Raw genomic sequence first — 23,883 nt, 5'->3', positions numbered from 1 at the left:
TGTAATTTGGAGTGTATCCAACTGATCAGGAAGAGATTCCCGACCCAGCTGAGTCGTTGATACGACGACCGAGACCTCACTTCAAACAAATTTCCTCAACCCACTACTACTGATTAGTATAATGGAGGTAAGGGTTGAATCCCACGAGGATGGACACGTTTTGATAAGCTGCGGTGACTTTCCTGGGTGTTTTCGTTAGCTACCACGCTTGGGTTGAGATTTTTACCTAGACAGGAAATAAAGATGGTACTCTACTGACTAGTAGGCATGAAAATAACACAGACATGTGGAAGTGTTCGTGAAAATAGGGGACAAAGTGTATCAGAGACACATGAAAAGTAGACAGTTACTAAAAGAGGAAAATTAGACAACAAGGTATATCCTGATGGCTGGCGGCTTTCTGACAGGTCTGGGCAGTACATCTGAAAAGTAGGGAACAAAAGCAAAAAGTAACTTAAAAGCAAAAGTGAACCAAATAAAGTTGATTTTGACGTTTTCTTCTTCACCAAGTATTGACAAGAATCATGTAAACTCAAACACCATAACTAAACTTCAGAATCATAAGCACAACTTCAAGATCCATCGATTAAAATGCTTAAACTCAAATTAAACGGTAAAACTGCAATTTTACTTCTACTGACTGACATGCAAGATGGTAATCACAACACAGAAAAGAACTCATGCACGAAAACTTGACTAAACACAGCTACACTTCGAATCAACAACTCTCGATAAGAAAACACTTAGAAATTGAAGGCAATAACTAAATCTAACTTTCCTAGGCAGAATGAAGCAAACTCAAACCAAAGTGACATGCGAAATAGAAACTTCATAATGTAAAGGCTGGAAAATAACAAGGTACTTCAAAAGAGCAACAACGATGAGTGTTTGAAAATAACTAACGATGAAAACAAGTAAACTTTAAACTAAGAAAGCGATTAAGATTGTTTGTGCCACTCCGGGCGATGATACTATTACACTGCTACGATAACTGGCTGGAACGCGGAATGATGACTTCTCCGGCAAACTTTGGTCGTCAAGTGACCATGGCTGTGGCGAGGAACGAGAGGTAGGATAATGCTGAAGGATTGATTTTCTAGAGAGAATTCTACTAAGTGTGACTGTCGAACTTGGCGAACTCTGCGAACCAAGTGGCTTCTTTTATAGGGGAGGCTTGCCCTTGCTTTTAGGGTAGACTTCTCCCGCGTTTTGACCTTTTTGCCCTTGTCAATGATCATCCCAGCTATCCTCCTTCTCCATCTCGAGCCTTTTCTCTGGCATGCATCCTGGTCAGTATCGCACCCTTCTAGTGCCCTTTTCACTTGCGTCACCTGAATCGTCTCCTACTGACTTGGATCCTTCAATCATGCACACTTAAGCAACTGTTTTGCAGATAATACATGTATTTCGCGACATACTGACCAGTAACCAAGGCTTAGAATTCGACTTATCAAACTGCTCACACTTACCACATGCTTGTCCTCAAGCGTGAAGACAAACAAAAAGAAATAAGTCGAATTCGAGCCTGGTTACTCCCCCGACCGACTCTACCTAACTAGACTCAAGACTTTGACGCAAAAGAAAAGAAAACAAACTAACGACACAAACACATACACATATAGTTAACTTAAACACATAGAACAAGCTATATTTTCAATCACCCTTCCCCTCGAGATCAGGTGTAATCCGGCCTTAGGCAGCCTTAAACTTTCGCCGCCCCCCTTTTCCTCCCCAGTCACTATATCTGCTTGTCAAGATCACCCAATCCTAGGCCAAATGCTGGGTTCACTCAGTCACTCATTCCTCACAGGGGATGTTAGGACTGTTTTCTCTCAATGCTAAACCACAGATGCTTCGGACTTAGATCTCACGTGCAGCTCCTGAAAGTCTTTAAGGCTTGTAATGGGGTTAGTGGTTTGTAGCATTTGGGGTAGTTGTCCCTAAGGCTCTAGGGTTCAAAAACTAACTACTTGTTTTATGAGGGAGAACTGTGTGCATTTGGGCTTCTGGCTAGGGCTTCTTCTTTGGCTGGACAATTTCTGACATTGGTTTCCAACTGGTCAGTAACTTCTTTGTGGCTTTGCCACCCTTATTCCTTCTTCCTCTTTTTTTTCTTTTTGTGGTCAAGTATCTACGACCATTTTCTTCAACTTTCTTTTCTGTGGCTTTGCCACCCTTATTCCTTCTTCATTTTTTTGGATCTGGAAATTCCAGATTGATTTTCTCCTTCTTCTTTCCTTGCTTTTCTTTTCTTCATCTGGTTCCTTTTGTAAGTCCTCCTGGGCAGTTGCCTCCTTGCCTTATGCCATGCACGCACACAGTTCCAGTGGCTGATGGGTTATTTCGGGGTATAAGTCAGGCTAGGAAATGGGGTTCTAAGGGTAGTGGTTTATTTTTTTTTGTTTTGCGAGGGGGTTTCCTACTGCCTTCAGGGATTGCTACACGCGGTCACCTTGCCCTAGACATCATGTGGTAGCCTCTCTTCTTTTTTTTTCAGTATTTAGTGGAAAGTAGTTCCACTTTTTGGCTTCTAACTCACCGTTTAAGAGGGCTTTCGTGTCTGACCTAAGGGATGGGTTTTTCCTTCATACTTGCATCATCTATACTGACTAGGGGTTACTGGAGGGGGTGGTTTCTGTTTTCCAAAGCATGCCTTATCTCCCTCAATTCCCCTCACCGTCAGTTCGAGGCAGTTGAGTTTTAAGCCCATTCATAAAACATAAAACAAACCCATAAAGAAAACTAACATGCACTGACTCAAATAACACATATATACATGTCATACTGGCCATTTGCTCCCCCCCTCTCACTTCACAAGTGTCTGCCCCAGATACGGGCTGTGAAGTGAAAATTGGGAATGACTAGTATGACAGACACACACTTATAACAAACACATATTATATCTAAAAACTTCTCACACTTAGACTATGCAATAGGCTAAGTGGGAGAGTTTCAGATATAAACATAGATGTACAAAACAGGACAAAATATTTACAAACATGATATATAAACATATAAACTCCTCACACTTAGACTACGCAGTAGGCTAAGTGTGAGGTAACATGCATCACGACAAAACACAAAGAAAAATATAATAACATATGCACCAAAGTAGCAAACCCTTTACTTCTCACACTTAGACTATTATATAGGCTAAGTGTTATGAATGGGGTTTGCATACAATTAAGACACATAAATCTACCTAGTTAAAATAAGAAAACATAAACAGAAGAAAAACTAAAAAAAATAAAAAGAAAACTAACTGGTCAGTTGGGGGTGGTTCGATCAGATGTTCCTCCTGCTCCTTCGTGGTGCAGGGGTCTGTGCAGGTGGGTCCGTTGGTTCTTTCTCAGTAGGTCCGGGTTGGTTGTCATCGTCCTCCTCTTGCTCATCACCTTCTTCTTCCTCAGGTCCGGTGGTTCCAGCTTCTTGTCCTCCATGTCCGCTTGGTCCAGATTATTGCTTGCTTTCCCTCTTGCCAACTCCTCTAGGATGCTCTCCATTAGGGCTGTAAGTTTCGCCATCTCTGCCCGCGATTGTCTATTCTCCTGAGCCAGCTCAGTCACTGCCCGCTCCAGATTTTCTTGCCTTAGCCTCTGCGCTTGGTCAACCTGCCCAGCTTGCACCTCCTGACCTTGTTGTGCCCTTCCCCCCAGGAGCCTCTCCCATTTGGTAGAAATGGGGTACTCCTTCTCTGTAGTATACCAAGTTGGTGCGGACAAAGAAGGGTACATTAAATAGGCCAGGAGCGTCGACCATGTACATTGGAGACAGGTCCTCTACTTCTGTTATGATGATGTTGTTGCGCACGAAAGCTCCTAGGATGTTGCAGAGGGACAAGTTTCTGGCTGGGTAGGTGGCTATCAGATGGCATTGGTAGGCTGTCCAAAACCCTAGGTGCAGTTTCTCTCCATGTTTAGCGCACCATACCAAGTATAATTCGGTCATGGACGTTCTGGCAGCGGAGTTGCTCTGTCCCAGTAGGTTGTAGCCTAAGTAGAGCTGCACCAATCGTAGCATGATATTGTTGAAGTGGGTGGATCTGGATTTTGTGGAGGCGAACTGGACAGCATTGGGGTGGGTTAACTCCTCCCAAGCTTCCTGGGGCTCAAATTCTACATGTCGCCTCGGTACCTCCCTCTCACGACTTCTCCAGTCCGGCCCTATAGCCTCCTCTAGGCTACACATACCCAATCAGACTCATCGACAGTTTACCACCGAATATCCTAAAGGAGATTGACACCTCGTCTAGGTCCGTAGTTACTTGGAACCTAAACGTGGTGAAGAACTCCTTCGCCAATCTCACAGATATCTCTGGGTCCCTATTCTCTAACAGCCACTCAAAGCCCAACGCCTCTATACTGGCCAGGAAGGAATCACGAACAGACAACTCATCCAAAGAGGGTATATGGAGTACCTTTCCACATTTGACTTGTTTGCTACTGTCATCCTTGTCGTCAAATGCGTCTTGAAGCTTTTTAGTGTCGAAGCGCTTCATGTCCTCTATCAGCTCGTCGGTGAGCTCTACCCTCCAGCGTCGGTACACAAGCCTCTCTATCGGAGGGTGGACCAGCTTGTGATGGTCGTTGGGGAGCTGTTGCTCACGGTACTCCTCCCTTTCTAGAGAGATATCACTCTCTGATTCAGATTCCTCGCTGGAAGTGTAGTCGCTGTCGCTTGATTTCCCTCTCTCTTCCGGCTCTCTGATCACTATGCCGGCATTGGCAGTGCGCTGTTTCTTCATTACTTGTTTCATTTTGACAGGGGCTTTCCCCTTTCTCTTCCTCTCTTGACTGCATGTAGTCACTTCAATTTCCATTGTCTCTGCTTCATCGTCGGCCTGTGTTGAAATGTCCTCCTGGGCGGTAGGCTCGGTTACCATGCGGGCACTAGTATCACTCCTTGCTTCCTCCTCCTGACCGACTGACGCTGATGCGAGGTCCAGACCCTCAGCCACCTTGTCAGTCTTCTCCTCCTGGTCAGTTGGCGTAGATGATACCGTCCCTTTTGCCAATTGTGTGTCCACCTGGCTAGCATTCGAGGGCTCCTCCCCAGGTTTTGTAGGAGTAGTTTTCTCGTCATCACTTGAAACCTCCATTGTGTTTGCTGCTGTGTTTGCTCCTGCCTTGGTTGACGTCCACCTTCCTAAGCATCTCTGTGACACTCTTTGGGGTTTCTGCCATTCCGCCTTGGGGTCGCTTTTCAGCACCAGCTTCCTCTTTACTGGCTTGGGTTTGGTTACCACTGAGGCTTCCTCCTGATGTTTTTCTGCCTCTTGCCTTTCCTCCTCAAGTTTCTCGGTTGTTTCTCGTTGCTCATCTGTCCTCTCCTCCACTGATTGGTGGACTATCCCTTCTGATTTTTCCGCCTCCGTTGCTGCTTCCTCCTTCCCTACTACCTGGGATGCGAGGTCCATTACTTCTGCCACCCCTGCAGGGTTTACCACGATCCGATCCCCCTTGCCCAAAACTGCTTGGAATACGTCATCCGTCATTATCCCTTGCTTCCTGACTGTCTCGTTCAGATCTATCTCCTCCTCCGCTGCATCGATTTTTACCTCAGTGGCCCTAATCTCTTCTTCTTCACCCTTCTCGCTCGCGCTTGCTCCCCCTCCACTCTCCTTGCCTTCTGTTTCTCCCCAGTTGTGATCTTGATAAGCGGAAAGAGGGCTGACGTCTAGCGGCTCTGTTTGGTGTATGAGAGAAGGGTGGGAGGGTTCTGCTTGTGCAGCAATTGTTGGGGAAATATTTTCGGACGTTGGAATTGAGGTTTTTGGGGTGGTGGTGGGTGGATTTTCTGTGGTTGTGGTTGGGGTAGGGTTTGATGTCGCCGGTACTCCTCCGGTTAAGCCAAATCCGGCTAGGATTGTTGTCCAGTCTCTATTGGGGTCCTGTTGGCTTAGAAACGCTGCCAGCGCGTCTAGAGGAACCATCGCCGGAATTTGTATCGTCGGTGGTGGTTGTGATTGTTGTGGGCTTGGCGGCCGCGATTCGGCTGCTGGCTGGAGTTCAGACGAGGCCCTGCTGGCTGTAGATGCTCGGTTGATGGTTGCCTTCCTCTTTGCCACGGCTGTACCGGTGGTGGTTTGCGGTGGTTTCTTTAGTGTGTGGTAGTTTTTCGGAGTGGGGGTTGCGGTTGTGGGAGAGAGAGTGTAGGTGAGGGTTTGTAAAGTGAAGGGGAGTAGGCGTTGGGTGTTTTATAGGGTGGTGGGCAGTTGAGGGTTTTGACCGGTTGTAGGCGGTCGCTCGGTTGAGACGCTTCGTGTGGGAGGCGGTTGTGGTTGCTGGCAGCCGATTGGACGTTGCTTGTCACGTCCTTGCCTCACACGCCTCCCAGTCTCTGCACTCGCCTGCAAAGCTGCAACACACTCAAAATTCAAACTATACTCAATTAGCTAGAATTAGAAAAAGTAAATAAATGGCTCATTAATATAATTCAGAGTTTCACCCAAGTGGTATCCTCGTGGTCAGTACGAACTCCGAATTAATATTTTAGATCCGAAAAATCTTTTTGTTGTTTTACCTTCTTAACTTAAATTATATTACCAAATATTTACAATATTTACATCATTACTAAGGGTATTTGAAGTTTTACCCAGTCAGTAAGTACAATACTATGCCACTAACCAAGTGAAACTTCAAACCCCTTCCCTACTGGTCATTTAGACGCTCTTAAAGTGTAGTGGAATTTCTTCCACTACACACACCTCTTCATTTTCCCTATATATTTTCAATCTATGTCCATTAATGACAAAAGGTTCAGAGTTAGGGATACTCCATGAAATCTCGACCGCTCCATTAGCACGTAACGCAGTGATAATGTAAGGTCCTACCCATTTGGATTTGAGCTTCCTAGGCATCAGCTTCAGCCTTGACTGGAAGAGTAGTACTTTCTGACCAATTTGGAGATCCTTGGTTCTCAGATTTTTGTCGTGCCACATCTTTGTTCTCTGTTTATACCACATGGCTAAGTCGAACGACTCCAATCTGAGTTCTTCCAGCTCTTGTAGTTGTAGCTTTCTTTCCTCTTCGCAGGCCTTAGCATCCACATTAATCTATTGTACTGCCCAGTATGCTCGGTGCTCAATTCCCACTGGCAAGTGACACATCTTCCCAAAGACGATGCGATAGGGGGACATCCCTATAGGAGTTTTGTATGCTGTCCGATATGCCCACAGAGCATCTTCCAACCTTATGCTCCAATCTTTTCTGGAGGGGTTGACTGTCTTCTCTAAAATGCTCTTTATTTCCCCGTTTGAGATCTCTGCCTGCCCGTTGGCTTGAGGGTGGTAAGGACTGGATAGGCGGTGATGAACTCCGTACTTCTTCATCAATTCTTCGACCGTTCGGTTGCAGAAGTGAGTCCCTTGATCGGAGATGATTGCTCTTGGTATCCCAAATCGGCTGAATATATGACTCTTGAGAAACTTGGTGACTTCTTTAGATTCACAAGTGCTTGTGGCCTTGGCTTGTATCAATTTCGACACGTAGTCAACTGCCACCAAAATGTAGGAGTTTCCATAAGATGGGGGAAAAGGACCCATGAAGTCCATACCCCAGATGTCGAATACCTCACAAACTATTACTGGAACTTGCGGCATTTCATCTCTTGCAGAGATTCCACCGGTCAGTTGGCAACGGTCACAACCCTTGCAGAACTCGTATGCATCTCTATTCAGGGTTGGCCAGTAGAATCCACTATCTAGCACCTTCCTGGCAGTCTTTCTTGGCTCGAAATGCCCTCCACATGCCAAGGAGTGGCAGTGCGTCAGTACATCCCGTTGCTCCCAGTCAGGAACACATCTTCTAATGAGTTGATCTGCTCCTGCCTTCCACAAGTATGGATCATCCCAGAAATAATACCTTGCTTCGCTCTTGATCTTCATCCTCTGAGCCTTTGTTACGTTTGGCACCATTGGCAGTTCTCCTGTTACTAAGTAGTTTGCCAAGTCCGCATACCAGGGTTCCTGTCCCACTTTCTCCTTGCCCTTGGTTGCTGCGTCCTGACCAGTAAGTCTCATCACCTCTTCCCAATCAATTTTTTTCGCGGAGAAAATCACTTCACATAAATGCTCTTCCGGGAATCGATCCCTTACATCTTCACTGTTCCCTTCTTGTATTATTCTACTCAAGTGGTCTGCTACCTTGTTCTCAACTCCCTTCTTGTCTTCTACCTCCCAGTGAATTCTTGTAAAAGCAGCACCCATCTGATCAGTCCGGGCTATGATTCCTTCTTCGCAATGAGATACTTGATCGCCGCATGATCGGTATAGACGATGACTCTGGATCCCAGTAGGTACTGCCTGAACTTCTCGAATGAATAGACAACCACCAACATCTCCTTCTCGGTGGTGTCATAATTCCGTTGGGCTTGATTCGGGGTTTTTGATGCATAGAATATCACGTACCTTTTTCCGTCTATCTTCTGACCCAGCACGGCCCCCACTGCATAGTCACTAGCATCGCACATCACCTCGAAGGGGTAATCCCAGTCAGGAGCCTGAATGATCGGTGCAGAAATCAATTTTTCCTTAAGGAGGTCGAAAGCAGCCTTGCAATGCTCATTGAAGACGAATTCCACCTCGTTCTGGAGAAGCGTGGTAAGCGGTTGGGCAATCTTGGCGAAGTCCTTGATAAATCTTCGATAAAATCCCGCATGGCCAAGGAAACCTCTTATTCCTTTCTGATCAATAGGAAAGGGTAGTTTGGATATGACATCCACTTTAGCTTGATCCACCTGGATTCCTTTTTCCGACACCACATGTCCTAGAACAATTCCTTCTGTAACCATAAAGTGGCATTTCTCAAAGTTCAAGACCAGACTCTTTGCTTGACACCTTCCTAGCACCATATCCAAATGTTGCAAGCACGAGTCGAAAGAGTCTCCATAGACAGTGAAATCATCCATAAAGATCTCTATACAATCTTCAATCAAGTCCGAGAATATGCTCATCATGCACCGTTGGAAAGTACCGAGGGCGTTGCATAGGCCAAATGGCATACGCCTATACGCATAGGTTCCAAACGGGCACGTGAACGTGGTCTTATCCTGGTCCTCCGGGTTCACATAAATTTGAAAGTATCCACTGTACCCATCCAAAAAGCAGAAGTATTTCCTCCCAGCCAGTCGCTCCAGCATTTGATCGATGAATGGCAGGGGGAAATGGTCTTTCCTGGTTGCAGCGTTCAGCTTCCGGTAATCTATACACATTCGCCACCTAGTAACTAGTCTGGTGGGCACTAGTTCATTTCTCTCATTCTTAATCACCTGGATCCCTCACTTCTTGGGGACCATATGGATTGGGCTGACCCATTCACTATCCGGCACCGAGTATATAATGCCCAATGAGAGCAACTTCAAGATTTCCTTCAGTATCTCTTCTCGCATGTTTGGGTTCACCTTCCTTTGAGAATCTCTATGCGCTTTGGCTCCATCTTCCAGCCTAATGTGGTGCATGCAGACGTCCGGGCTTATACCCACCAGGTCCGTAAGGCTCCATCCAATAGCCTTCTTGTTCCTACCCAGCACAGCCAGTAGCCTTTCCTCTTGTTCTTCAGTCAGCCCGCTATTGATGATCACGGGGAACGAGTCTTCCTCCCCGAGGTAGGCATACTTAAGGTTTGCTGGCAATTTTTTCAACTCCACTTGTGGGGGTAGCGTGTCTGTAGGTAGAGGGTTTTTATTTGGATCTTCATCTTGCTCTTGTTTAGTATCTGGTTTTTCCTCCATACTGGCCGGTAATGCGGCCCCTGCGGATCCCGCTAGTTCTGACTTCTGACAAAATTCCATAATTGCTTCTTCAATCTCCTCATCAGCTAACCCTCGGCTACTGACATATCACACCATGCAGCTACTTCCACATCAGCCTGGGCATACGCATCTAAGGTTTGGAGCTTTTCCTGCAATATTCGGTCTCAAGAAATTCTTGGACTAGGGGGTCAATTACATCAACATAACATAGATTTTCAGAATCTATTGGTCTTTTCATGGCTTCATTGATGTCAAAGACAAATTTCTCACCATTAAAGTCAATGCATATTGTCCCCTCGGCCATATCTACAACTTGTCTTTGCCGTTCTTAAAAATGGTCTTCCTAACAATATCCCACTAGACTCCCTAGCTTCTGGTTCACTCATTTTAATGACATAAAAATCAGCGGGATAAGTAAAGTTATGTATCTTAACCAACACATTTTCTAACACACCCTCAGGGTTGATACATGACCTATCAACCAGTTGAATTAACACCCTAGTATTCGACAATTTTACCCCTTTTAATCGATTATAAATGGATAATGGCATAACATTGATAGATGCCCCTAAATCACACATTGCATGCTCGATTTTCACATCTCCAATCGTTATGGGTAGGGTGAACATACCTGGGTCGGCTCTCTTGGGTGGTAGCTTCTCCTGTACAATGGCTGACGCTATTCCCTCCACCATGATCTTTCCATCCTCCTGGGCTTTCCCAACTATGAACTCCTTTATAAACTTCCCTAGGGGGGGCAGTCTCACGGCTTGGAGAAATGGTATGGTGACATCCAGCTTCCCAAAGATTGACATGAAATCCACAGGGTTTTCCTTCTTTCTTTTTGTCACAAACAGGTAGGGAAACGGTTTTTCTCCCTTAGCCTCTCCGGTTGGTCCTCGTAGGCCTTCCCTTGGTTCCTTCTGGGTTCGAGGTTCCGATGTGGGCATTGCTCCTTCCGGTTGCTCATTTCCAGGCTTTGTTTATTCCTTCATTTGTTCCGCAGTAGGGTTTTCATTTAGAAAAAATGGATCCTCCATCCGAGGTAGAGGTCTCTTGAGCTCTTCCGCTGAGATGACGTTGCTCAACACCCTTTCCCTATTAGACTCCCCGATAAGGTTCTTGAGTTGAGGTCTGTTGTAAGCTGTTCCGGACCGCAGTGTAATCTTGCTCACATTTGCCTTTTCCGGTACATGGACTGTAGATGGGAGTTTCCCTGAGTTCCCCTTCATTTCGCCCACTGAGTTAGCGAGCTAGGCCAACTGCCTGTTCATCATATCCATATTTGCCCTATGCTCCCTCTGGGCGCTTTGCATTCCCTGCATTTTTTCATTACTGGACTGCAAATCATTTTTAATGCTTTGCTGCGAAGCAAGCATTTCTCCCATCATGTCCTCCACGGACCTCCCTGACCTGTTTGGGTGATGGAATTGATTCGAGTTTGGGTGCTGGTTATACTGGACAGGAGGGTTATACTGATAGCCTGATAAATTTTGTTGATTTTGGTTCGGTCGGTACTGGTTATACTGGGCAGGAGGGTTATACTGGTCGTGGTTGTACTGGTACTGGCTTTGGTTTTGATTGTGGGGGTTATGCTGAGGGGGTGGGTTAAATTGGTTTTGGTTTTGGTTATGTTTTTGAGAGTTTCGCTGATGAGGTGGCACATAAGTAGGGTTTGGATTCTAGTTTTGAGATCCTTGGTTTCGAGGATGCTGGTCTCTCCCTACCCAATTCGGCTGGTAGTCAGGGTTTGTTGGTCCGCGGTTGGGATATTGGTTCGGTTGGGGGTTGGATTGATTTGGAGCCTGATTTTGGTTCTGATTCTGATTTCCATCTCCCCATCGGAAATTTTGGTGGTCCCTCCACGGTGCATCTCTTTGTTTTCCCGGAATCCAATTGCCGTTGGAATTGTAGTATCCTGCGGCATTTGCTTGCTCCACATCCAGCGAGTTGTCCGGCTGATCATATGGTAGTGCTGGGGCGTCTTGGCCCCCAGTTGGAGAAGGTGGTGGAGTGTTCTGTTTGATTGCAGTCAGCAATTCCTTCTTTAATTCCTCCATCTTCAAGTCCATTCGTTCCTCCTGGTCAGTAGCCGAAGCACTCGCTACACTTTCTCTGCTGTACCCATCTCTCGCGTTGTCGTACGTCTTCTTCGCATTCAACAGCTTGCGTAACACCTTTTTGGCTTCACTTACTCTTAACTGGGTGAAATCTCCTCCAGATGATGAATTCGCCAGATCTTTGGTCTCCTTGTTCATCCCCTCATAGAAGGTGTGGTGCACCTCTATCTCCTTCATGCGATGGTTGGGGCATGACTCCAGAAGGCTCATGTACTTCTCCCAGTACTCGCTCAGGGTTTCATCATATTCTTGCCTTATGCACGATATTTTCCTCTTCAATGCACTTGTCTTCGAAGATGGGAAAAACTCGGCTAGGAAAACTGACTTGAAGTCGGCCCACGTATTGATAGAGTCGGCTGGCAGGCGCATGAACCAAGTGTTGGCCTCTCCCTTTAGGACAAAAGGTAGAGCCTTCAACCTGTAATCATCCTCGCTCGCTCCTGCTGGCCGCCTCTGCGCCTTACAGATCTTGCAGAACTCATTTAAGAACTCGTAGGGTCCTTCATAACTCTTCCCACAGTACGTCGGTAGGATTGCTATCACGTGGGGTTTCACATCACAAGCGGTCTGGCCTGGGGGGACCACTATTGCTTGTGGGGGATCTCCGTCAGCGTGTGCGGTAAGTGTTGCTAGCTCGGGATCGTCCTCACCTTGATCAACCTTCCTTACGAGTGTTCTTACTGGTTGGGGTAGAAGCTCCGGGAATTGGTACTCTAATTCCTCCTTTTCTTCGTCGCTACTCGTGCCTAGGTCGGACAGTGCTGTTGACAGGCCAGAACGAGTGGTAACGAGTATTGTTCCTTGGGGAAGTATCCTTGGTCTCCATTAGCCAGGAGCCGAGCCACTTCTCATAAACTGAAAACAAAAAGAAAAGAAAAATTATAAACAGTATGTACACCAAAAAGATCACACACAATAACAGGTATGAACGCCATCCATCCCTGGCAACGGCGCCATTTTGAAGTGCACAAGCCTTTGTCCTCGATGGTTTTTCATGTAATTTGGAGTGTATCCAACTGATCGGAAGAGATTCCCGACCCAGCTGAGTCGTTGATACGACGACCGAGACCTCACTTCAAACAAATTTCCTCAACCCACTACTACTGATTAGTATAATGGAGGTAAGGGTCGAATCCCACGAGGATGGACACGTTTTGATAACTGCGGTGACTTTCCTAGGTGTTTTGGTTAGCTACCACGCTTAGGTTGGGATTTTTACCTAGACAGGAAATAAAGATGGTACTCTACTGACTAGTAGGCATGAAAATAATAGACATGTGGGAGTGTTCGTGAAAATAGGGGACAAAGTGTATCAGAGTCATATGAAAAGTAGACAGTTACTAAAAGATGAAAATTAGACAACAAGGTATATCTGATGGCTGGGGGCTTTCTAACAGGTCTGGGCAGTACATCTGAAAAGTAGGGAACAAAAGCAAAAAGTAACTTAAAAGCAAAAGTGAACCAAATAAAGTTGATTTTGACATTTTCTTCTTCACCAAGTATTGACAAGAATCATGTAAACTCAAACACCATAACTAAACTTCAGAATCATAAACAAAACTTCAAGATCCATCGATTAAAATGCTTAAACTCAAATTAAACGGTAAAACTGCAATTTTACTTCTACTGACTGACATGCAAGATGGCAATCACAACGCAGAAAAGAAATCATGCATGAAAACTTGACTAAACATAGCTACACTTCGAATCAACAACTCTCGATAAGAAAACACTTAGAAATTGAAGGCAATAACTAAATCTAACTTTCCTAGGCAGAATGAAGCAAACTCAAACCAAAGTGACATGCGAAATAGAAACTTCATAATGTAAAGGCTGGAAAATAACAAGGTACTTCAAAAGAGCAACAACGATGAGTGTTTGCAAATAACTAACGATGAAAACAAGTAAACTTTAAACTAATAAAGCGATTAAGATTGTTTGTGCCACTCCGGGCGATAATACTACTACACTGCTACGATAACTGGCTGGAACGCGGACTGATGACTTCTCCGGCAAACTTTGGACGTCAAGTGACCATGGCTGTGGCGAGGAACGAGAGGTAGGATAATGCTGAAGGATTGATTTTCTAGAGAGAATTCTACTAAGTGTGACTGTCGAACTTGGCGAACTCTGCGAACTCTGCGAACCAAGTGGCTTCTTTTATAGGGAGGCTTGCCCTTGCTTTTAGGGTAGACTTCTCCCGCGTTTTACCCTTTTTGCCCTTGTCAATGATCATCCCAGCTATCCTCCTTCTCCATCTCGAGCCTTTTCTCTGGCATGCATCCTGGTCAGTATCGCACCCTTCTAGTGCCCTTTTCACTTGCGTCACCTGAATCGTCTCCTACTGACTTGGATCCTTCAATCATGCACACTTAAGCAACTGTTTTGCAGATAATACATGTATTTCGCGACATACTGACCAGTAACCAAGGCTTAGAATTCGACTTATCAATGAGCAAGATAGATAAGTTTTCCTACTAACCGTTGATACCTTTCACGATCTGCAGGTTTAGCTCCATCCACAATTTTCAACCCATGGTTGGGTATCATTGGGGTTTCCGCAGGCTTGCAGTCCAGTAGGCCCGTTTCGACTAGCATGTCAAGTACATACTTTTTCTGTCTTAGGAATATCCCGTGTTTAGATCTCAACACTTCATTCCTAGAAAGTACTTCAATGCTCCCAAGTCCTTCATTTCAAACTCCTTAAAAAGATTCTCCTTCAGATTTTGGATCTCTTCGGTATCATCTCATGTTATGATCATGTCATCAACATATATGATTAGACATGTCATTTTGCCGTTCCTCTTCTTTAGGAACAGTGTGTGATCTGAATGGCTCTGTTCGAAGCCATGTTTGAACATTGCTTGGCAAAATCTTCCAAACCATACTCTGGGGGACTGCTTAACCCATAAAGGGTTTTTCTTAGTCTGCACACCTGTCCTTTTCCAAATTCTTCATAAAACCCTGGGGGAACTTCCATGTATACTTCTTTATTTTTCTCAAGTTCTCCATGAAGAAAGACATTAGTAACATCGAACAGGTATAACGGCCATTCTTTACATGCAGCTACAGATAGAAGAGTTCTTACTGTGTTAAGCTTGGCCAAAAGGGAGAAAGTCTCTTCACAGTCTATTCCATATACCTGAGTATATCCCTTAGCAACCAATCTTTCCTTTTATCTCTCGATTGAACCATCTGGAGGTCTTTTTATGGTGAAGATCCAACGACATCCAACTGGTTTCTTTCCCGGAGGTAAAGTACACTTCTCTCATGTTTCATTTTTTTATCAAGGCATCAATCTCTTTCTTCATGGCTTCCCTCCAGTGTTTGTGTTTCATTGCCTCTTCGAAGGACTGCGGAATCTCTTCTTCTTCATAAATTGCAGCTTCGAATGCCCTAGCCATTTCGGTGAGGTGGCCCTGAGTAAGATTTGCCATAGAGTATTTAGATTTTCACCCCTTCAGTCTGGTGCTGGTGAGTATCTCCGAGGAGGAATTCCTCTTGTACTTCTGTGAGGCAATCTGCCGTTCCCTGTCTCTTGTTCAGTAGGTGGCTAATCTGTATCTGAATTGCTTTTGGTTTCCCTGTCACTGTTAGTGGTTTCAGGTAAGGTACAAATATTGGGATGAGAAGTAGTTACCTCAGGATTCAAGGACGGGTCAGATAGCTTGGCAGTGCTCTGAAGTGGCATGTGCTGTTCTTGGGAATCTGACTGCCCGGTGTTACTGCTAACTTCCTCTGTTGGACCGACTTCTGTGACAGGATTTGGCTCTGGTAGGCTAGATTGGTTGTTTTCCCTTTGAATATCCTCCCCATGAATGGTTTCTCCCCACAAAGGTAGCCAATTTAGTGCGTCACTGTTTGGGCTTCCTGTCTCACTTTCCCCCTGACCGCTAGAAGTATTCATTCTCAACAAAGTCACAGTTCATAGTAACATACATGCGATCTGTCGATGGATCATAACATCTATACCCTTTTTGATTTTTCCCATAACTCAAAAAGACACATTTGACTAGACATGGTGAGAATTTATTACGGTCATATTTGGGTATGTGAGCAAAAACTATGCACCTAAAAATTTTGGGTTCAAGGGCGAGAGATGATGGTTTCGAATTTTGGGAAGAGAAGACTTCTAAGGGGGTTTTAAAGTTTAGGATTCATGTGGGAAGACGATTGAGGAGGTAAACAGCTGTTGCGATGGCTTCCGGCCAAAAGGATTTAGGGACACTAGACTCTATAAGGAGTGCACGGGTGATCTCAAGGATGTATCGGTTTTTTCGCTCGGCTACCCCATTCTGTTCGGGCGTATAAGCACACGAAGTTTGGTGGACAAGGCCCTTTTCAGTGAAGAAAGATGTCACCCTAGAGTTCACGTATTCCCTCCCATTGGAGGTTTTGTATTCGTTTCCTGCTCTGATACCATCTTAAAGATGGTAATCGAGAGAAATATAGAAAGATTGGATAGACATATTGTTGTAGAAAGCAAAGAGATTGTATTTCTTGATGAGAATGATATGCTCATCTCCCTAGTATTTATAGGGAGATTTGAGTCTCGTTAAATACACCAATAAATGAGTATTGGAAACATACTACAACTAGGAACTCTACACATAATAAATGTGGGCGGCCATTTATTCTTCTTCCTTTTCCCAACACTTAATGCCAAGACTCTTCATGTAGGCTCCCATATCCTATAAATAGATGAGTGTTTTGGAGTAGAGAACACACCAACAAATCATTATCTCTTCTCTTTAAGCTCTCAAGCATTCTAGTTCGCATCTTAAGAGCATAGCATAGCTCGATACTCGCCTCTAATTCATGTTCGCCGGTGCCTACGAGTTTGAGGTGCTTCAACTCGGTAGGAGGAAAGTTGTTTCACCTTTGGGGACGTTGCGCCAATCCGTGAGCACTAGCCGAGGCATAAATGCTACATTATTTGTGTTGGTAGTTTGTGCCTAGTTTGCTTATGAGTTTAATTTTTGGATTTGTTGTGTTATTCTAGTGTTTTTTTTTAAGAAGATCGACAATGGTCCCCAATCTACTCTTTGATAAAAGATGACTCGAACCCCCTCCCCCGATCAATTGGTTGGATGGGAGAGGAAGCGTTTTATCAATTAAGCCGTGTCTTTATTTTAGCTAATTTACTTGGTTTAAACTGTACATTTTATCCCTTTGTTTAGTTTACTTGCATTAGATTGGATTGGACGAGACATAATTGCTTATGAGCATCCATTTCTTACAAAAACAATTCAATATAAAGTGCTGACAATAACATAGAATTAGATAGTGCTCCATTTAACAGAGTACATGATCAAACAAGCTCAAACTTATTGAATATCGAAAATTGTTTCCAGCAACCGTTTAGGGCTTCCATATTCCATCATGAAACAACCTATCGAAACTCCTATCCCGAAACCACATCCATATCCCAAAACCACCGGTCGCCAACTAAATCCATCAATAAAATTAGAACCCTCGCTTTCTTGAGCAGGCGGCGTGGGATCTTGCTTGCATTTTTTGGTCAGAGGAAGTCCGCATAATCCCGAGTTCCAAATATAGGAGCTATTATCAAATGTCAAAAACTGTCCGCCAAACTGAGGAATCTCTCCAACAAGATCGTTCACTGAAAGATTTAATGTAGAAAGAAAATTCAACATCGTCAGCTGCCTAGGAATCATACCATTCAGTCGGTTTGAAGACAAGTCTAATGATTCCAATGGATTCACATTTCCAAGGGATGATGGTATATTCCCCGTTAGACGGTTGTGAGACAAATTCAAGTACTTGAGGGAATTAAGATTCGCTATGGAATCCGGAATCTTCCCGGTGAATTTGTTCACTGACATGTCAATAGTGTTGAATGTTTTCAAGATTCTGACTATTGGTTGATCTGTGCCTTTCAAAACAAACACCAACGACTCGTCATACTTGCTGAACCAGTTACTCTTTTCTGAAACATCTTCCTTGGCATTGATCATGGCTGGGAAGGTGGTTAAATATCTAGTTGGAAGGGGTCCACTGAATTCATTTTGAGATATATCAAACACTTGCAACTTCACAAATGGAGCATCACTACTCATCTTACCATTAGCAATGGGTAGAAGCATACTACCATTGAATCTGTTATCTCTCAAAACAAGGACTCGAAAATCAACGAGACCATCCAACCAGAAGGGAAATCCATCTTGTAACGCATTGCTTCCAACATCAAGAACTTGCAGCTTCCCACAATTTCCTAGGGTTTGTGGCAGTGTTCCTTTTAGGTTATTGCTGTTGAGGTTCAGAGACTCGAGAGTGCAGCCCTTTGGAAAGGATGGAGGAATGAGGCCATAAAAGTTATTCCTTTCCAAATTAAGAACCTGCAAGGATTTACTTAGCTTTCCTAAACACTTGGGAATTGATCCGTGCAAACTGTTGTCTGATAGATGGAGGAATTGGAGGGATCTCAATTTGCAAATGGAAGGCGGAATCTCTCCAATGAAGTTGTTGGAGTAGAGCATTAAGGTTTTCAGGGAGATGAGATTTCCAATGGTGGAAGGTATAGAGCCCGAGAGACTGTTATTTGCCAAGTTGAGATAGGTTAAGGTGAGGGATTTTTCAATAGCTTGTGGTATGGAACCTTGAAATTGATTATTGGAGATATCAATAACCTTCATATTTGAAGTGAACAACTCTCCAGGAATAATACCTGAAATATACATCAAGTTAGATACTCATTTTATTCTTGATACTTGTAAAATTTGTGATAGGATACCAGTCAAATCATTCTTGTCAAGAGATATATCTGTAAGTGATTTCATGTTGAATATGACTGGAGGCAACTGGCCGATAAACTTGTTGGAACTCATGTATAGTGTAACTAAGTAATCAAGTACTCCAATCTCTTCTGGAATCACACCTATGAAAACATATATAATCATTTAGTAGTCAATCATATACTTAGTTCACAAAAACTAGTCCATTTACAGTTGACACGGGATTTAATAAGAAATTGGTAAAGTAAGAGAAAAAAAAAGTAGATATAGTAAGAGAGATAGAGAAAATAGATAAAATAAGAAAGAGGGGAGGAAAAATGGGTAAAGTATGAAAGAGAAATTTTCCATTTTCAGAAATTGGACTATTTTATGTGGATATCCAAAAATAGAAAAATGAGACTATTTTTTATGGACGGATGAAGTAAAAAAATATAGGTACATATATAAGATCAATATAATCTTACCTGTTAAAGTATTGTTAATGAGGAATAATCCTTGGAGTGCTTTCATGTTCCCAATTTCTCTTGGCAATGTCCCATTAAGTGTGTTATTACATATTGAAATATAATTCACAGAAGACATGTTAGAAAAGGTAGGTAAAGTGCCCGTCAACTTGTTAAAGTCAATGGACAAAGTTACTAAATTATCAAGCTGGCCAATCTCTTGTGGAATAGCACCTATAATTCCGTAGAATAACCAAAAGTCAAAATATAGTTATCAAAGTAACAAGAAAAATGTAAAATTTTGTTCAATGCACTTTAAACTCCCTACAATACAATTGATAAAACAAGAAATGTAATACTCCATCGTTTGCAAAAAGAGCAAAACCATACCACTTAAGGCATTGCTGTCAAGGTATATATACTGAAGGGTTGTCATGTTTCCAATTTCTTTTGGAATTGATCCATTAAATCCGTTGGATGCCAGGTTTAACATCTCTAAATTGTTTAGATAACCAATTTCTTTGGGAATATTACCTGTGGAATAAATCATTCATAAAAAAATTAGTTTTAATAGTATTAGAGAATATCTAGATATACATATGTACAACGAAGAGAATGGTAGTAAACTTTTGGTTGAGCACGTGTTTTAATGCACAATTGACAAAGTAAGAGCAGTGAGGAAAGAAAAACTAATCAAAGCATAGTTAGTGGAGAATGGGTTCCACCTCATTATTAGAGGGATAAAAGTTTCCAAAATTAGAAAGTGAATACTTTTGTAGGACGGACTAAAAAGGAAAGAGTGCATACATTTGTGGGATACAAAGAGTAATACATAGAAGGTGATTTTAAGTACTTAAAACTTCGAGTCAATAACGTCGATGCAAAACTATTAAAGAGGTATATATAACTAACCAGTTAAAGTATTATTGTGGAGGTCTAATTGTCGAAGGGCAGTCAAATTCCCAATATCTTGAGGTAGTGGACCAGTAAATATGTTGAAATCCATCCACAATGAATTTAACATATAAAGATGACCAATCTCGTTAGGAATATCACCTGTGGAATAACAAATTTATCAAACGATTTATTCGTTTTGTGTAGTTTCTAAACTACTATAAACGAACATGAATTTATAGTTCACACTAAAACAAAGGCAGTGATATATCAAATTAATTATGTACAGATTCCCCTAGCTAGAAATTCTAACAACTTACACTTGATTTTTGGCCAAGAAATTGAATTATTTCACCTATTTAACAAACAAATTATAAGAATGGTGAATATGTGCATACCAGTTAAACTGTTGAGCCCAAGGAATAATCGAGTGAGCAGTGTCAAATTTCCAATTTCTTTTGGCACCTCTCCAACAAGGCTGTTGTTGTACAACGAAAGTAGATCAAGGCTTGAACATTGGCCCAGGCTCGATGGTATTTTTCCATACAACTTGTTGAAAGATATACGGAGCGTTTTGAGGTTGTGAAGGCTGTGTTTGCACATGTCGATTGGCAGCTTACTTGACAAAGCATTACCTCCCAAATTAATTACTTGTATGGATGAGATGTTGAAGAGGGAGGCCGGAATGGGATTGGCAGCTTACTTGACAAAGCATTACCTCCCAAATTAATTACTTGTATGGATGAGATGTTGAAGAGGGAGGCCGGAATGGGACCGTGAAAGGAGTTCTCATTTATATCTAGAGATAAAAGAGAAGAAAGATTTCCTATTTTTGGTGGAATGGTGCCCACGAGTTGCATATTAGAAATATTCAACTCGGTCACACGGTTATTGCGTGGATCACAAGTAATTCCGATCCAGTTACAAATCGGTGTTTTGGTAGTCCAATTCTTTCTCAATAGATTGAGAGGATCGGATGTGATATGAGATTTTAAGGCAAGAAGCGAAGAACGGTCGGTATTGGTATTGGTTACAAAGGCTAAGCTGCAGTCCATTAAACAATGAACCAGCAAAAGAAGAGCAAGTAATAAAATTTGGGGAAACATATCCATATTATGAACTTGTATTTTTTGAGAAATTAGGAAGTGAAGATACTTTAAATAGACTGTAAAGTGAGAATAATTCATTATTCCGCTTTGAAATTTTTTAACGACATAGTTTTTCAAAATTGGGGGTTTATAAAGAAAAATGTAAGTTTGAAACCCTTTTTGAAAGATGCTTATGGCCGCTTTAATTGCCTTGACAAAATTAATGTTGTCGGGAATTCGAATCCCTATTGCGTTTGGATATCAAGAATAACTGCTAATTCTAAACTAAAATTGATTAGTGTATTTAATTAATATATAATAATAATTAATTATAATTACTTTCTCTGTCTAACGGAAGATAACCACTTTCCTTATTAATTTGTCCCAACCAAGATAACTCATTGCTAAAAATGAAAACACACAAATGAAGGAGTCAACCAAAATAAAACTGCATAAAATCCTGTGTCAACCAAGGAAGGAGTCATCTTCCTTGGAACGGAGGGAGCACTATGCATTTTTTCTTTTTTTTTGTGATAACTAAAGTATTTTTTTTAAAATTAAAACTAATATTGAAATAAAGAAACAAAGTGAAGGATGACAAAAGGGAAAAAGAATGATAATTTTAAAAAAATATCAGATTTAGTACATCACTGATATAATATCAGATTTAAAAAGTTAAAAGGGTAAAAAGACCAAATTGCCCAACACCCCAAAAAGGGATTTTTGAGTAAAAAAAACCAAAAGGACTATTTTTGAAATAAACCCTTATTTCAAAGATGTCCGACGATATTTTTAAACTCTAGAGACTATAGATAAACTCATAATCCAGGAACTATTTTTGTAGTTCAGTCTTTAAAAACAAATTATTGATTAAGAAAATAATATTGATTATAATGTTATTGACTGGTATAAAGTGTCACCTTTATTTAGTATTCTGCCTAAATTTTTCCAATTCTAAGAAGAAGTTGAGTGGAAATAGCATGTCAAATAAGTCTAGTCCACAAAATGAGAATCAAATTCGAAGGTTGGATGCCCGCCTAAATGACTAATGTAGCATTTATGACAATGGCGTCATCATGTATGACATTACGCCCAAAAATTCTAATACTCCCGCCTCCTATTTTCATTAATTGTCTACTTTTATCATTTTTATTTATTTCCTATTAACTATTTATTTTAATTTTTTACTATAAATGATAAACATATCTCATATTTTATGTACTCATTTCATTCACGTTTTATTACAAAACTAAATATATAAAAATGAGAATCATATACCATTAATTTTTTTAACTCATTTTGCTTAACATTTTTCAAAACTCGTAATAGAACCAAAGGAGACAATTATTGAGGGATGGATGAGGTTATAACTTCTTTAGGAATGTATATGAGCCAGAAAATATGCTATCAATGCATGAAAATGTGGGGATTAGAATGTTGATTGTTGGATTAGACTATGTTTATCAGCAACCACCCAACCCAACTCAATCAGCCATTTTTCAATATTTAATTCATTTCTATCTCCTCCACATCATTAATATTCATCCAACTCAACCACCCACATTTTCATGGTTTATCAATGACCACCCAACCACACTATTATATATTTATTTTTATATTATTTTTTAATAGTATTATTAATACATGAAATACTTATTATTGTAAATTTATAGAAAAACGTAATAAATGACAAACTAAAAATTATAAAAACAAACAAAAAAATATGCATTACAATAATTGAAATATGAAATTGAAAATACATAATTGGTGCTCACACATAAGATGAAAACTAGACATTCAATTGCAATTGTCGAATTTTACCCATATATGCTCAACCAAATCGTCTTGCAGAGCTTTGAGTTTCTCTGTTTTGAAGTTGAGCTTTGTTTTGTTGGGGTTTGGTGCCCCTTGCACAACGGAAGACTTGTACAAAACAAATAAATCAGATACGGATCTATTTGACCGATTATGCGATTAATCAATTCACATGTTAAACAGATAATTGCATGCTAGAACGCAAATAATTCATGCTCAAAGAAAGTAAATCCTAAACATGAATTCTACGGTTTAGATTTACCGATTTTGATTCTCCAAAGAATCGACGATTGTTTGCGCCTTCTCCACGATGATCTTCAATACTAGACCACGGATCTTCTCTCTGGTTCCCGAACTGTATCTCGATATCAGGGTGGGCTGATCTTATCAAAATACTAGGACTCGAATAAAGAAGACAGAAAATTCCTCACGGAGTAGCTGAAAATTTCGTTCTCCTTCCTAGAGAAAAGGGACGAAAATTTCATGTGAATGAAATAATGAATATTTTGTCTCATGTATTCTTCTATTTATATTAAGTTCCTTTTGGGCCAGACAGAGATCTATGGAAGGTTTTGGATATGGGCTCCCCAAATTAGCTTTTTACTAATTAAATTGAACCCACAATTTAATACAAGCTTTAATTGGAATATTACGAGCAGCCACTACAGAAGTAATATTGAACTCTCCCCATCCAAATCTGAAATTACAAGTAATCCGGGTTTCCAGTTTTATTATTTATTTCCCGCGCTTAAGATATAAATGTCCATTAATTAATTAATGTCTCTGCTATGGACTTAATTAATTAATATCTTATTAATTCCAAGAGTGGACTTAGCAAGAAACATTTATTTATTATTCATAGAGTAATAAAACTCTAACTGGCCAGTTTTCCGAATAATAAAACCTTGTTCGAGCTCCTCTTGAGGACATTATCAAACGAGACTCACCTCGCGAACGTTTCAACATAATAGCAATCCTAGCATCGCTAGATATTAATCACCACTACCCAATATATCGG

General features: G+C 41.8%; 2 protein-coding genes across 2 annotated transcripts; both read right to left on the bottom strand.

Moving 5' to 3' along the window:
• Positions 1-4,180: 4,180 nt before the first annotated feature.
• On the bottom strand, positions 4,181-5,932 carry LOC125192179. The gene has a single exon (XM_048089692.1). The coding sequence runs from the start codon at positions 5,930-5,932 to the stop codon at positions 4,181-4,183; it is 1,752 nt and encodes a 583-aa protein (XP_047945649.1).
• An 11,176-nt stretch (positions 5,933-17,108) lies between these two features.
• LOC125202484 (receptor-like protein 19) lies at positions 17,109-21,060 on the bottom strand. The gene is made up of 6 exons (XM_048100881.1): positions 20,361-21,060; positions 19,981-20,124; positions 19,459-19,602; positions 19,090-19,302; positions 18,625-18,768; positions 17,109-18,558 (listed from the first exon to the last, which is right to left on the bottom strand). Exons 1-6 carry the CDS (start codon positions 20,563-20,565, stop codon positions 17,198-17,200), a joined length of 2,211 nt encoding a protein of 736 aa, XP_047956838.1. The 5' UTR covers positions 20,566-21,060; the 3' UTR covers positions 17,109-17,197.
• Between the last annotated feature and the right edge of the window lie 2,823 nt (positions 21,061-23,883).

This window comes from Salvia hispanica, chromosome 1 (assembly GCF_023119035.1).
Source record: "Salvia hispanica cultivar TCC Black 2014 chromosome 1, UniMelb_Shisp_WGS_1.0, whole genome shotgun sequence".
In the NCBI taxonomy this organism is placed as follows: domain Eukaryota; kingdom Viridiplantae; phylum Streptophyta; class Magnoliopsida; order Lamiales; family Lamiaceae; genus Salvia; species Salvia hispanica.
This window is presented reverse-complemented; position numbering and strand designations above follow the sequence as displayed.

Bases quoted from the DNA above. Each gene is read 5' to 3' on its own strand.
- LOC125192179 (XM_048089692.1), bottom strand. From the start codon at position 5,932: ATGGTTCCTCTAGACGCGCTGGCAGCGTTTCTAAGCCAACAGGACCCC.
- LOC125202484 (XM_048100881.1), bottom strand. From the start codon at position 20,565: ATGTGCAAACACAGCCTTCACAACCTCAAAACGCTCCGTATATCTTTC. The intron at 20,125-20,360 runs GTATGCACATAT...GTTATTCCACAG, and splicing joins TGGGCTCAACAGTTTAACTG to GTGATATTCCTAACGAGATT. The intron at 18,559-18,624 runs GTATCCTATCAC...TGTATATTTCAG, and splicing joins TGACAAGAATGATTTGACTG to GTATTATTCCTGGAGAGTTG.